The sequence below is a fragment of the Triplophysa rosa genome, linkage group LG12, assembly GCF_024868665.1.
Source record: "Triplophysa rosa linkage group LG12, Trosa_1v2, whole genome shotgun sequence".
Classification (NCBI taxonomy): domain Eukaryota; kingdom Metazoa; phylum Chordata; class Actinopteri; order Cypriniformes; family Nemacheilidae; genus Triplophysa; species Triplophysa rosa.
The window spans coordinates 21,798,682-21,813,870 of NC_079901.1; the positions used below are offsets into that span (position 1 = coordinate 21,798,682).

Sequence of the window (15,189 nt, forward strand, 5' to 3'; positions counted from 1 at the left end):
ATTTTATTTAAGAAACTTTCAAAAATATTTTTTTTTGTGTGATTTTTATCCGTTTTCATGCGTCTTGTCATTCTGTCAGTCTTTCACATTGCTGTCGGATGACTTTACGTCACTCTTGAGGTTTGATTTTATTGAAATTCAACAGACACTGGACTGTTGAAGAAATGCTGATTCAATCAAAATTTGGGATGGTCCCCTAATTTTTTCAGTTAATGTTCAGACAAGTTGCTTATTGTTGGAAACATTCTTATGATCACAGATGTTCTGATGTACAGTTATTTGATAATGTGTACCAATAAGTCTTTAAAGTGGGCGGAGCTACCCCTTGCTGCTTATTCCAAAAACACACTTTCCTCTCTGACTCAGACACAGCAGCTGAACAAACATTTCTGCACATAGCTGGTAAGAGCTGTGGATGTGTTCATGACTATCTCCGCACGACACGTCTCTCTGTATCTGTTCTTTGTGCCCTGGTTTCTGTCTGAAGGAACTCTTCAGAACTCAAGTGTCAATCTCAGCCCGTCTGTGTCTTTGAGGAGAGTGCTGTATCTGAATGCTGACTGTCAGTTAAATAGGTGTGCACGGTGAAGATACGTCGTTTTTTTGAACCCCTGAATTTCGGAAATGTCTCGGATGCCAGATTGACACGTTGCAGTACCTTGAAGTCGAGTGGATCACGTACAGAAGTGATGTCACATCGGCAGCGTTCTGTGTCTCTGTCAAAACCAAGAATAATGTTACTGTGGCGCTTAAAGAGTAACTGACAGGCGTATGTTACCTGAGAGAGAGAGAGAGAGAGCGCGCGAAAGAGCGAAAGTTGCTAATGTGACATTAGATTTATTACCACCGTACTAAAATTGAGGTTAGCACTATTCTGTTGAACACAGGGGTGATCTGTCATACTGAAGTGTCATGCCAGGACAATTGCATCCGTAAATTCCGAGCCATGTGAATTTTAAAAATTATTTTAAAAAAGTGTAAATAAATAATGAACCGTTATAAAACCCAATAGGGCAGAAATCAACCTTTTACTTTACACTTTCTGCATATTACTTGCTTTAAATAGAAATAGAAACCCGTCAGCATCTACCCATCATCACATCACTCGATTATATTATTTTTTGCTTTTGGAACGCAAAAGGAGCTTTATCAAAATGTCAAGGATGTTTTTTCATACAGTGAAAGTGCATGTTACCACCGGCTGTCAAATACAGCTGCAATTTTGGTTTATTAAAGAATAACATTATATATTACATCGGGATTTGAACCTGGTCCCCTTGCATGCAAGCTGAAACCTGCGCCACTAGAGCAGACTGTCCTACAGACTGTTTTATTTTTGATGCAATGCCAGGGCAACCGTTGATGTGACCACAAAATAAACCAATTTTTTTTTACACGTACAATGTTTTGTTAATGCATCAATGTTTCAAAAGCTGTAAACATGTTTGTGATTTCCCATAGCTTCCAGAACATTTGTTCGTTACAATGAAACAGTTAAATTAGAAATTCACGCTCCTCAGAAATCATTCTGTAAGGAGACCTCATATCCGAGCGTTTGTGTCCCTCTACGCTGTAAACACTGATTTGTGTCGAACAATAATAGAGAGAAACATTCAAAATGTTAAACTCGACGGCTCAGATCAACAGAGATATTTTAGGAGACATCAGACAGCAAGACTGATTTGTGTATCTACTGTAGATGTGTCTATGGCAAATCATTTAATATATCAGAGATGCAACAATATTTTGTCTGACACCAATTGCCTATATTTCCAATATGATGAAAATGTACATAAATCTATTTTGTTTGTAGAACGAGCATCAATTCTTATTATGATGTAGAAGCCAAATGGCATAAATTACTGTAAGATCATACTGATAAAAAAATGACATTTTTTTCAGTATTTACTCACCCTCATGTCATTTCAAACCTGTATGACTCTCTTTCTTCTGCAGAACACAACAGAAGAGCAACCTGATCTCACGGTAATTTGTAACTATATTATAATATGGCTTATTGGTATGAATTTGTACATTGTGAATCATACAAAAACATGCGATTACTAGAAAAGAAGCAACAGTAAAGCTCCACCTCCACCCCTAACATCACTGGCACGAAAGCAAATCGTACTAAAATGTAGCCACATCGTAGTACTTACGTTTTTGCCATGAGATTGTGTTGGATATTTTAATGAACGTTGGTAACCAAACAGCATTGGCCTCCAATTACTTCTATTGTTTGGACACAAAACCACTGAGACATTTCTTAAAATATATTTTTTCTGTTCCACTGAAGAAGAGTCATATACAGGTTTTGAACGACATGAGGGTTAATAAATGATGACAGAATTTGCATTACTGGGTGAACAATCACTTTAAGAATTGGAGAAATATGCCCATATATAATCCACCTTAGATCCCAGATACAGCAAAAGTTTGAGCACATATTCAGATTCCAAAATGTGAAAATATGTCAAATTTGGAATTGGGAATTGTGTAGTGAACCAAAAAACAACAACAAATCAAAACTATATTATATTTTATCTTAAAACTGCAATATGTAACTTTTGCCTCCATGTTGCCAGCTCTCTTTAAAACTTTGCTGTAGTTTTGCCACAGGTTTGCCAGTAACTTACTGTAGATTTAATTTACAATTTTGTTTTAAACATAACCTTACCTAGTTCTTATATTTTCTTTCATGAAACAAGACTAAATATCTTAGATCACTTTTCTTGTTATGTAAATGTATCGTAATTTAAGAAGTTTTCAAAAACTTTTACAAAAAAAAGACAAAAATGCTTAGGAAGAATGTCATTTTTTGCAGTGTTGCTGTGTCTCTTCTGGCTCATTTTGAATCTCTAAAGTCAAATGGCCGGTTTCACAGACACGGCTTGGCTTAAGCCAGGACTAAGCCTTAGTTGAATTAAGATATTTATGTGGCTTTTATAAAAATGCCTTAGAAAAATACATTACTGCTGTGCATCTCGAGACAAAACAATGGCACTGATTTATATTATGAAGATATTTCTGGGCATGTTATATTGAGTTAAGACAGGTCACACATTCATTTTAGTCTGGGACTAACCTTAAGCCTTGTCTGTGAAACCGGGCCAAAGTGTTTTTATTTTGGTTTAAGTAAAGTTTAACTCAAATTGAAAACAGTACTAATTAAATCTACAGTAAATTACTGGCAAACCTGCTGCAAAACTACAGCAAAGTTTTTACAGCGTACCTACTGGAGGTTAACTTTCTTGCCAAAAATGACCCGACAGCTCAAATTATAAATCAGTAGGCTATTACAAGCTTGCCATTGTGAATTGTGGTAAGGTCAGGAGACGTTTTTCAAGAACCGATTCTTGTTTATGTTGAACTAAATAAAGTTATGGATTGCAGTTTTAAACAAGCGGCAAGCTTCTGACCTCTCTCGTGAAGCCAACACGGAAGTGACTTAATATGCAATTCATCGACTGGCCGCTAGAGACTGGCTCCGAAAGAGAGCAGAATCTCATTGAGCCCCATGCTAAAATGGGCAACTTTACAGCAGAAAAAAAACACGTTTACAGCCTGTTTAAAAAATATATTTTGGTCTATATTAAAGCAATAAGCCCCAAGAAGCAGTGGGTTACAGTGCATTTTATAACAGCTAAGGGGCGCTGTTAGGCACGACGTGAAGCGGCGTATACCAAACACCTGTTCACCTTTTTTCTTCACTCTTCATTTGAACTATTTCATCCAATAAAAAATCATTCCATCCTGCTAATACGTGTTTCGAAATCTAATACGAAACACATTTGCTGTTTTACGAAAGGTACGTCCACACTCTCGATGGCTCAGTGCAAGCAAATGAACTTCAATTAGTGTTTGTAGGGCGTAATTATATTACACTTCATTTTCCTTTTTGCTGATTATTCAATACAGAGTTGCACTGTGCATCCGTCACCAGTGAAACATAAGTGCACGCTGTGTGGCATCAGATCTGTACGTGAACAGATGAGCTACAGAAAAACAAACTATGGGCCACAGAAGGTTAATCTGATGCAGTGCGCGATGCAGTTCTGGAATACAGAACGCCGGCGCGAGGGTTTCATCACACCTCAGCTGTATGCGTGTGGGGTGCACGTGGGTGTTGACGTTATCTGTGAATGATGGGGTTCATAACATCTAACCTGTTTTCCTTATCTGATGAATCATCATCCTCCACCCGGTTCCCAGAGACCCTCTGAGCCATTACACCGAAAACACACTGCACCAGGATCAGCTGTAGCCCTCCATTTGTGTCTGTGTGTGTTTTATATGAAGTGGTCTCATGGTATTATCACAGTTTTGTGGATATGCTATCAGCATGGTGTGTTCTTAAAAGTACCTCTTGTACAGTATATAGACCATGGTATACATCTCCTCTTTCTCCTGCCAAGATGGAAATATAAGATGTTATATAAACAAAAGTGACAAGTTCACCATCATCCCTTGAGGGACATTTTCTTCTCCTATTTTCTCCTGGTTCACAATATCTCCTTCTCCCCGAGGCTGAAACGCGAGACAGAAGCATCAGCTCATCTGTGCTCATTTAGCCGTGTCTTATTTCGCAATGTGCTGACCAAGGACGCTTTCTCTCAGAGCCCCAAGCTACAGAGGTGTGTGGGAGACTTCATATGAGTGATAAAATTCATACATAGTCGGAGTCGATAGCCTAGTGGGCAGTGCTCCGACATGTGGCGCGGTTCGATTCCCTTCTCGTGGTCCTTTCCCGAACCCACCCCCTTCTCTCTCCCACTTCGCTTCCTGTCCTCTCTACCACTAAAAGCTGTACAATTAAAGCCAAAATGGCAACAAAAAATACAAATAAAATAAAACTCATACATAAACCCTGATAGAGAGCAGCTTGAATCTCACTCACTATACATATTCTCTGCTTAAAGTCAGATGGCCATCCTACAGCAGTGCTTTGACATTTTACACACCATAGGACGTGTTCACGCCAAAAGATTTCCTCCAGTTTGTTTGTTGCAAAGATCAAGGTTATTTTATTATTAGTTTACTAAAACTATTAACATGATAGTTCACCCAAAAATGAAAATTCTGTCATCGTTTATTCTTCCTCTTGTCGTTTCAAACATGTTTGACTTTCTTTCTTCTGCAGAACACAAAAGAAGATATTTTGAAATGTTGTTAACTGGCCCCCATTCACTTGCATTGGTTTTGTGTCCATACAATAGAAGTGAATGTGTGCCTGCGCAAATTAAAATATCTTGTCTTTAAAATATCTTCTTTTGTGTTCTGCGGAAGAAAGAAAGTCATACAGGTTCGAAATGACAATCGAGTAAGTGAATGATGACAGACTTTTTTTTGGGTGAACTAAAACATTTCTGTTCATTGAAATCAAATAAAATGTTGGCCTTAATATTGTTTGAGAAGCTTAAACTTATTCCACTTTTTTGCCGAAGTAACGTTTATCATTTCTGTTGAATTTAAATGAAGGCACTAAAATGATTAACTGAAAATAAAAACTTCACTAAAATATAAAACTCAACATAACCTAATAAAGAATGAAAGTAAACATCAAAATGACTAAACATTTGACTAAAATTAACATAAAACCTAAAAATAAACAAATAAATAAAAAAGTACATATTTAGATATACATTTAGATCAAATTTAAAAAAAGAACACATCGAATTACTAAACATTAAACTATGTGAACAAAAATGAACAATATATAAAACTAAAAGCTAATTCAAAATATTAATTCAACTACAATAAAACTCAAAACAAAACTGTAATAACTCTCAGTTACAGATCATAAAAGTGATTGTTTGCTAGAGTAATTGTTTTTCATTAAAAGAAAAGTTGTTGAAAGAAAACTAATTAAAGCTGTGTCCGCTTTGTTTGTTAGGGTTGTGTGCTGCACAGTAGAGGTCTGCATTACGGTTCACATGGGGCAAAATTTCTCTTGCAGTCAGTTGTGTGAAGAGTACCCTGTGATGAAATACAAAGTTTGAAAATTTGAAGATAAAAAAACTACTCAAGAGTATAATTTCACTGGCGTGGGTGGGTGTGAAATGAAACTCTCAGTAGTGGGATGCAAAATCAATCCATACAGATATCTACACTGCAGTGAACGAACTTTTCTGAACAAGAGCTCGAAAGAGCATTTTTACCAGAACTACTATAAAATACATCATTCTTTTCTCCCTCATGTCGTTCAAAACCAGTATATGACTCACTTTCTCTGTGGAACACAAAATAAGATATTTTGAGAAAAGTCTCAGTGGTTTTGTGTCAATGGAAGTGAATGGGGGACAATGTTGTCTTCGTTTCCGACATTTTTCAAAATATTTCTTTTGTGTTCTCCAGAAGAAAGACAATTATACAGGTTTGGAATTACATAATAATATTAAATTATTAAAAAACGATTGACACTTGGTCTATTTACTTGTTTACTTCTCTTTCTCTCCAGCTCCATTCTCTCCACCTGGCTCAGAGAACCAAGTCAAATTTGACGCATATGGTGATGGGATAGGACGCTACAACATCTTCAACTATCAGCGTGTGCCAGGCAGCGACAAGTATGCTTATATCAAGGTGGGAGAGTGGGCGGAGAGTCTTTCCCTTAACGAGGCCATGATTGGCTGGCCGAGGGGAGCAGACTTGCCCACCTCTCAATGCAGCGACCCGTGCGCTCCCAATGAGATGAAAAAGATGCAAGCGGGGGAATACTGCTGCTGGATCTGTACTCCGTGCGAGTCCTACGAATACCTGCCTGACGAATTCACCTGCATGCCCTGTGCACCCGGCCAGTGGCCCCGTCCTGATCTGACCGGATGCTATGACCTGCCGGAGGACTACATCATGTGGGAGGACGCTTGGGCCATCGGGCCCATCTCTATCGCGTGCGTGGGCTTCATCTGCACCTTAATGGTCTTCGTCTTTTTTATTCGGCACAACGACACGCCGCTGGTCAAAGCGTCTGGCCGTGAGCTGTGCTATATTTTGCTTCTGGGCGTCTCCATGTCTTACACAATGACTTTTATTTTCATCGCCAAACCGTCGCCTGTCATTTGCACGCTACGCCGGTTAGGCCTCGGCACCTCGTTCGCCGTGTGCTACTCCGCCCTGCTCACGAAGACCAATCGCATCGCTCGAATCTTCAGCGGAGTGAAAGAGGGCGGGGCTCAGCGGCCTCGCTTCATAAGTCCCAGCTCGCAGGTTTTCATTTGTTTGTCACTGATCTCAGCGCAGCTGTTGCTGGTGTCCGTCTGGTTCCTGCTGGAGGTGCCCGGCACACGGCGGTTTACCACGCCGGAGAAACGCCAGACTGTCATATTGAAATGTAACGTACGGGACTCTAGCATGCTGCTGTCGCTGAGCTACGACGTGGTTTTGGTGGTGCTCTGCACGGTCTACGCCTTTAAGACCCGCAAGTGTCCGGAGAACTTCAACGAAGCGAAGTTCATCGGCTTCACCATGTACACTACCTGCATCATCTGGCTGGCCTTCCTGCCCATCTTCTATGTTACCTCCAGCGATTACAGGGTATGTTTCTAAAAATCTGACACAAGCAGAAATGCTGGTTGTTTTTAGTATTAGTAGTATATTTTTAGTATTTTTTATTCATTTTAAAGTCCAGTTCAGTGAAATGTAAATGCAAAACGATGCAAATTACACTGTAAAATATACAATGAATATATAAATAAAATAAAATAAAATATAAGTAAAATGTACAATGCGCTATCTAATGAAAAAAACTAAGGTATAATATGACAAAATGATTTGAAGTAAGTCTGTTCTGAGTATGAGTATATTTCATGTAAATCGACCTTGGTAAGTTCAGTTTACCAGTCCTATTTAAGTACCTAGAAAATGGAAAAAGCATTTATTTGAATAACTAAAAACTTTCTTCAAAGTCCTTTATTAGTTAATTGTGCTTCTACATCAAACCTTAATTGTACTTCTTAAATGTCGATACTTTGCAATGATGTTATACAATAAATATATAAAATTATCCAGAATACATACGTATATGGGTGGTTGACAAATATACCGTGTATACAATATTAGTGTCCTATGTTGTGACATAGTGAAAATTTAGAAAACAAACTGTTAATAATATATTGTATTATATTACGATATAATATAAAATAATATAAGATATATTTATCTTCATTGTTCGTTTGTTTTTTTCACCATACGACACATGCATGGTTTATTTGTAAACTACCCATACCGTATATGTACATGTTTATATAATATAAAATAAAATAAATTAAATAGTAAAAATAAAAACAACATATTATATAATATATAAATTAAACTATAATATAATAAATCTTGTATTGTACAATATAAATATTAATTAAAAAACCTGAAAAATGCGTTAGTATGCAAAAAAGATGGTTTTGTTACCTTGCAGACGTGCTTGCGGGACAGCGAGATGCCTGCTGTTCAGATAGCTGTTACACGTATTAGAAAACACCCAAACCAAGCAGAACTGTCAGATAAAAATCTGTTGAGAAATTTAAGTCTACAGCAAAGTTCTCAATAGCTCATTGACGCAACAAATATATCACATTGAACGATTTATTCTGACAGTACCTGAGCGTCTTTATAACACGCTTGTCATTCACCACGCCAAGTGAATCCAGTGGAATGAGTCCGCTCTGATAGTATCTCAACAGCATTGCCACTCAAGAGACGTGCAGGGAATGGACTGCGGACATCCACACAGACGTCCTGCTGACGCCAGGAGGAATTCTTGCAGATAGCAGTGAGAACGGGGGTCTTTGTAGGCCACAGTCAATGAAGTGAGAAGAGATGCTCTCAGGCCCTCAGAGATCACTCACACGAAACGCTGATGCCTGTGCTACCAAAAGAGAGAGCTTTGTAAATCGCACGCACTGATTTCATTGCAGAAAATCTCAGCAGATTAGAAACGGATAGGACTAACAGGACGGCTTATATCTGCTTATTTTTAGCAGGACATAAACGTAACAGGCCGTGATAATCCGAGACTTCATTTAGTTTCCGTGGAATCGTTTCTTAAGTGAAACATTGTTGAGCTGTTAAAGAAAGTCTAGATTTGCCCCGGGTTAAGAAATTCACACTTAATTCAAAGCTGTTTCTCTTATTCTACGCTCGGCTCACAGTGGCGTGCCCCGCAGAAGGCCTTGTCAGAGGAAAAATCTCTCAAACCGCATGGAGGAAAATTATGTTGCTAATGGGAGATGTTCAACTAATGCCTAATCAAATGGTATTTACACAGCACTGTGCTAAATGTCACTGTTATTATACCCCCGCGCTCCACCTCTCCATTAGCACGAGAGCTTCTCCAGTTCCCACTAATAGCTTCTGATTATTGGAATGAATGGGAGTCACCATAGAGACAATTGAGGGGGTGAGTGGAGAAAAAAATGAATTGCGTTTTTCATCTCTTTCTCTCTAAGGTCCAAACCACGACCATGTGCATATCTGTCAGTCTGAGTGGATTTGTGGTGCTGGGATGCATGTTTGCTCCTAAAGTCCACATCATCATGTTCCAGCCGCAGAAGAACGTCACCAGTCATCGACTGAACATGAATCGCTTTAGCGTGAGCGGGCCTACCACCAGCTATGCTTCCCATGGTAAGACCTACAGTACATACGAACCAAAAAATACATATTAACATTGGAGTGTACAGTATACATTAATTTGTTGTTTTTAGTATTGTTTTAATAAGCTACTTACCTATTAAACTTCACTGTGATGAGAATTATCTTCATTGTTAGTTTGGTTTTATACATTTTCGCTGCCACACCATAGGACAAATGTATTGTTTATTTCTCAATTAATATTTATATTTATAATATAAAATAGCATAAGAGTGATTTATCGGCATGGTTTTTTTTCTAAATCTTTTCTGTCACACTATAGGACACTTGTATGGTTTATTTGTCGACAACCCATACTATATATAATAGAAAAATAAAAAAGTCAAAAATAAAACATAACACATATAATAAAAATATATAATATAATATAATAATATAAATCTTGTATTGTACAATAGAAATATAAATTAAAAATATTAGTGTGTTTGGGACGTGCACACTAATTTGAAAACACTGAAAAATTAGAAAGAACTGAGAAAACACAAAAAATAAACATTCAAAATTCAGACTGATCACTGCAGAAAAGGTATTTTTGTCTTATTTTGCAGTAAAAAAAATAAAAACATTCTTAAGATAAACTTGACAAGAAAAGTGATCAAAGATATTAACTCATGTTTTTCTAAAAGAAACAAATTAACAAGCAAAATATCTGCTAACGGGGTAATAAAAACAAACCTTAATTAAGTACTTAATAAACATAATTCAAGTTATTTCATTTTGATAACTTTATTCATAAAACAAGACTTTAATACATTAGATCAGAAAATATATGTCTGGAGTTAAGAATTTAGACATTTTTACTGCAAAACCAGACAAAAGTACCAAGCAATAAATTCATTTTTGTGATCATTACCTTTTAAAAATTTATGGTGTCTGTAATGTGAAGATGTAACTCAATTACATATGACGGGGTTCACTGTTTTTTCACATCCTCTTTTAGGTAAATGTTTGTTTATTTATTTATTTTGCGCCTTATAAATAAGAAAAAACAGGCAATTTAGTTAACAAGCCAACAATATTAAAAGTTGAGTTGCGTTTTGGAGCTTATGTTGCATCACTATTTTATGATAAATAATACATATATCTGAATAATACAAATGTCTGTTTTTGGTTTTCAATATACATAATATGCTCAATTTCTTTCTCTTAAATCTCTTTCTTTCTCAAGCATCTGTGAGCGCCAACTACGTTCCCACAGTGTGCAACGGCCGAGAGATTGTCGACTCCACCACTTCCTCTCTGTGACCCCGCCCCCTCCAAAAACTCCTCCTCCATAGCGACTGTTAGCCAATCAGCACACATTGTGCTCCGCCCAAGAACTAGGTTTGCCTACAGTGTGTAGAAAGTGTGTATTATGAGTACTATTAAATTATTTTTAGGGCTCGTTGTAAATATTAACTGACATTGTTGTAGAGAAACAAAAGAACAAAAAAAAACCTTTTTAGAGAGATTTTGGAAACTTTTGTTTGATAGATTTATTACGTTTGTTGTAAACGGCCATGACGTGATGATGTAAACGTTTTTCATTGGGCCACAGTAGTGACTGACAGACCGGCTCCGCCTGCAATACTGGACACAATTTGTGGTTGTTTTCTTTTGTAGGCCTCATTGTAATACCCTAAACTGTATGTATTTCTATGTTGTATATATTTTGTACAGAATCTAAACCGATGGTTTTAACAGCACAAGTTGACAGTATAGAGTTTTGCTGATAGGGTCACGCAGAGGGCGAGCGCTCATGCTTTCAACTTCACGTCGTCTCATTGTAGGCATTGGATGATATTGGAGGTTATGACATCATTAAACTTTCAAAACGTGTAAAAGCATATTACATTAACTGCATCTAATGAAGCGACGTGTTTAAGGATGCGAGCATGTTTATGTTGAGGCGCAGATATGTATTAATGTTTACACTACCTTGATGACAAGCCTTCTGTGAATGAGAGAATAAGTGCTGTAGTGAGCTACTCATCTTATCTACTGATTTGATAAAGTCGACATACACTCCTTTGTCAGGTGCACAATCTGAAACTGTTCTGCACACGTGAACCTTTCAACAGCAGAACGTGGGCTGGAGAAAGCACCGTTTGTTGAATATCGCTGCTGTCCTTCTGAAATCGCCATGTTTCGTGATTTTTATTTTTTGCCATAAATCATTATAATTAGTCACCCTTTGTTTTGCAAATATTTAACCAACAAAAAGTGCTTGTTAACTCTGACAACACAGTATTTAATCATTTAAAAAGTACAGTGTTTTTTTTTTTATTTCCAGAAAAACAGCAAATTTGGACATACAAGGTTTCAAAAGGACAGCGACGATATGCTGAATTACAAACCAGAACCTGTAAAGTCGTAAATACAGTTGTGTGACGTACGTTTATGAACACATTGCAGAATCTGAAAAATGTTTATAATGTAAGAAAAATAAGAGAAATCGCAATATTATAAATACATTTGTTTTTAAATCACCTATTCAAAAGTTTACAAAGCTGACTTTTAAATGCATTATGTTGCCTTCAGTGAATGTGCGAGTCTCTCAAATGTGCAAAGATCTCAACATCATACAGTCACTAATGCAAAAAGAGTCAAGAAAGAAGATGGAAAAACAAGCATTTTTCTAAAGAACAGTAAACAGTTTAATGGCTCAGATCAAACAAGAGACAACTATCACAAAACATTGGAAAAAACCATTGATCATTCAGGTAACATCGCAAAGTATTTAAAACCAAACATTATTACACCATTGAATGGAGTTTCTTTGTACATTTGGTTATTATTGTGTGTTGTAAACAGTTATATGAAATAGCTTCAAATCAAAAATTCCTATTTTTCTTGAATTCTCAGCATTTTCAGATTCTGAAAGATGTATTTAAACGTATGACCTCAACGGAACGGTATATAAAAATATAATTTGTGTATATCTACAAAATGTACTTATATTGTATTTTCAAATTACACTGAATTGTTAGGATATAAAATAAGTCTTAAAACTAAAAGAAAACGTGGTAAACAAATGTTCTATATTGATGTAACATGAAAATATATTTACATGAAAGTCAACACATTCAGGTGCAAACAAGAGGTTTCTAGATAGCCGTGAAGAGCGTCACCTCCGGCACCATTTTAGTGAAATGAGTCGCATTTCTGATGTGTGGATTGCTTTGTGATGCAGTGAATGTAAAATGTACTCCGTCGTTCGATATCGGCTCGTTGTGCCTTATCATTTGTCCTGTAGTTTTAATACGAGAGGTTCCTCGGAGCCTTTGAGCGGAAGGGGCCTGAGCCATTTTTTAAAGATGTCTTTTTTTACATTTCAGAAGTTTTATACATTTCTGTGTGTTTGTGTTGGATCGTGTGGACGAAAGGATGCTCGGTGACGTTTATGGGGAGCTAGCGTTAAAAGTGTGTTTGTTTTTAGCTCGGGGTCTTCAAGGGGTCCGGGGGGATTGTGTAGAATACCACGTTACTGTCTTACTGTATCATGGCATTGTGCGATCACCAATTCTTGGCCTGTCATAGAGACATAGTAAACAAACATGTAACAGTAACCTAGAAATGCTAAAACTACCAACATTCATAATTCATCCGCTCGGCAGTCACATGCGTGTCATTGAACAGCACCGGGAGGTGAATGTGCACGAGGGAACAGCAAAAGCAAATAATGGTGAGGGGGGAAATAATAGCCAATCGAGAGCAGATTTCGTCTTCCAATGGGATCAGGATGACTTGCTTAAGGCAAAAAACACAAACGTACTCACACGCTTCACTAGTTCTGGCTATAAGACACAGTCCTGCTATTAACACAGAATCAAATACTGGCAAAACCATTAATGGGTTTTATGGCTTTTGCATGAACGTTATCTCCAATCGTGCAGCTTACAGAAGAGACTTATTTTTACTTTGTGGACAATAAACAGGCAGAATAAAAACCCTTAAAGGGATAGTTCACCCAAAAATGACAATTCTGTCATTAATTGAGCCTTAAGTTGTTTCAAAATTTGTTTGTTCTGTTGAACCCAAAAGAAGATCTTTTGAAGAATGTGGGAAACCAAATAGTTCTGGGGCACCACTGACTATTATAGGAGTTTATTCTCTACTATGGTAGTCAATAGTGCCCGAGAACTCTTTGGATCAAACATTCTTCCAAATGTCTTTGGGTTTAATGAAATTTATACAGGTTTGAAACATCTTGATAGTGAGTAAATTAAATTAAAGAAGGGACCAGAGCCATATCAAGGGACCCAGAATCATTAGGGACTCTTTGCATCGGCCAGTAAACAACCACCCATCAGTGCCCTACGCTCCAAAAAATGCTGGATTGTTTCAATTAATGGTTGGGTAAAATTCAGACAAACCTTTAAATGAACCTCGAAAATGTCCATATTTGACCCAACCATGTGTTTTAAACAACCCAACCTAGTTCATTTTAAACCCAACGGTTGGGTTGAAACAGCATTTTGCATTTTTCCAGAGTGTAGAAACAACACAGGTCACCTTAGCAATCCTATATCAACACCCCAGTGACCACAAACAACAACCTAGCATCTTTTGCACGGGACGCACCCCTTGCGTTTCAAACCAACACAGTAAATATGTATGCGAGTCTGTATCTGGATATGTAAAGCAGTCTCCCGCCCCTTAAAGCATCCAGCAGAACGCTCAGCATCCCTGCTCTTTTGTTACGAGGCTTACACAACACCCTCCCAAAATCCGCACGCAAGTTAAGTTGCTAGGGGACCTGGTTCCGGCATTAGCCTCTTAAGGAATGTTTTTGAGAGAAGTCAAAATGTAGCGGTTTCGTCTGAGTGGCTTACAGTCGGTTTAGGGGGGAGCGGAGACTGCAGTCTGCGCAGAAACCGAGAGAGAGAGAGAGTCTCTCATCCTTTGTAGGACTCACCCACTGCAGCAATTTCATTCGAGTCATAGTGTGGATAGAGGGATTTACTGCAAAATCAGCCGACTGTGTCTGAAGCACGCTGCACGAGAACACGTAAAGCAAAGTTTAAGAGATTTGGTGGGATACATGTCTCAGGCATAGTCTACGTTCACACCGCAGATGTCAGTCCTGTTTGGGGATTCAAACACAGTTTCGATCCGAAATGTGGGCGACAACCACATTCTTTAAATGAAGTTATTGCCTAAAATTTAAGAGCACGTTTGGTTGATACAAATAGATTTGCAGTCACATGGTAAAAAACATCGCTGCTGTCCTTCCAATCTCTATATTTTGTGATTTTTATTTTTCGCCATAATTCATTATTATTGGTCGCCCTTTGTTTGTCACAGAGTTTTGCAAATATTTAACCAATAAAAGGTATTAAAAAGTGCTCGTCAACTTTGACAACACAACATTAATCATTTAAAAAGTACTGTGTTATTTCCATTTCCTAAAAACGAATTGAGACATCGGAGGTTTTGGAAGGACAGCGACGGTATTAAACCTCGATGAGCGTAGGTTTAATATCGTCGGAGCTAAAAGCAATATCACAACAAATAAACAAACATGCGAGGGGCAGTTTTATTTCTGAATATACCTTAAAAATG

The 15,189-nt window shown here is 37.5% G+C and overlaps 2 protein-coding genes across 3 annotated transcripts in view; one reads left to right on the plus strand and one right to left on the minus strand.

Annotated features, from left to right (window-relative positions):
• The window catches only part of grm3 (glutamate receptor, metabotropic 3), a 32,952-nt gene extending 20,563 nt beyond the window's left edge, over positions 1-12,389 (plus strand). Inside the window, exons 4-6 of the mRNA XM_057347485.1 lie at positions 6,458-7,533; positions 9,441-9,618; positions 10,814-12,389. Coding sequence (XP_057203468.1) covers positions 6,458-7,533; positions 9,441-9,618; positions 10,814-10,890 — 1,331 coding nt within the window. The 3' untranslated portion in view covers positions 10,891-12,389. The remainder of the gene's footprint in view (positions 1-6,457; positions 7,534-9,440; positions 9,619-10,813) is intronic.
• elapor2a (endosome-lysosome associated apoptosis and autophagy regulator family member 2a) overlaps positions 1-15,189 on the minus strand; it is a 39,273-nt gene that overhangs the window by 2,052 nt on the left and 22,032 nt on the right. Inside the window, exons 23-24 of one of the 2 annotated variants that reach the window (XR_008963954.1) lie at positions 8,593-8,855; positions 8,363-8,450 (exon numbers count right to left, since the gene is read on the minus strand). The gene's annotated coding sequence lies outside the window, so the exon portion shown is untranslated. Of the gene's footprint in view, positions 1-8,362; positions 8,861-15,189 lie in introns of those variants that run through there. The other variant, XR_008963956.1, reaches the window with a different exon arrangement.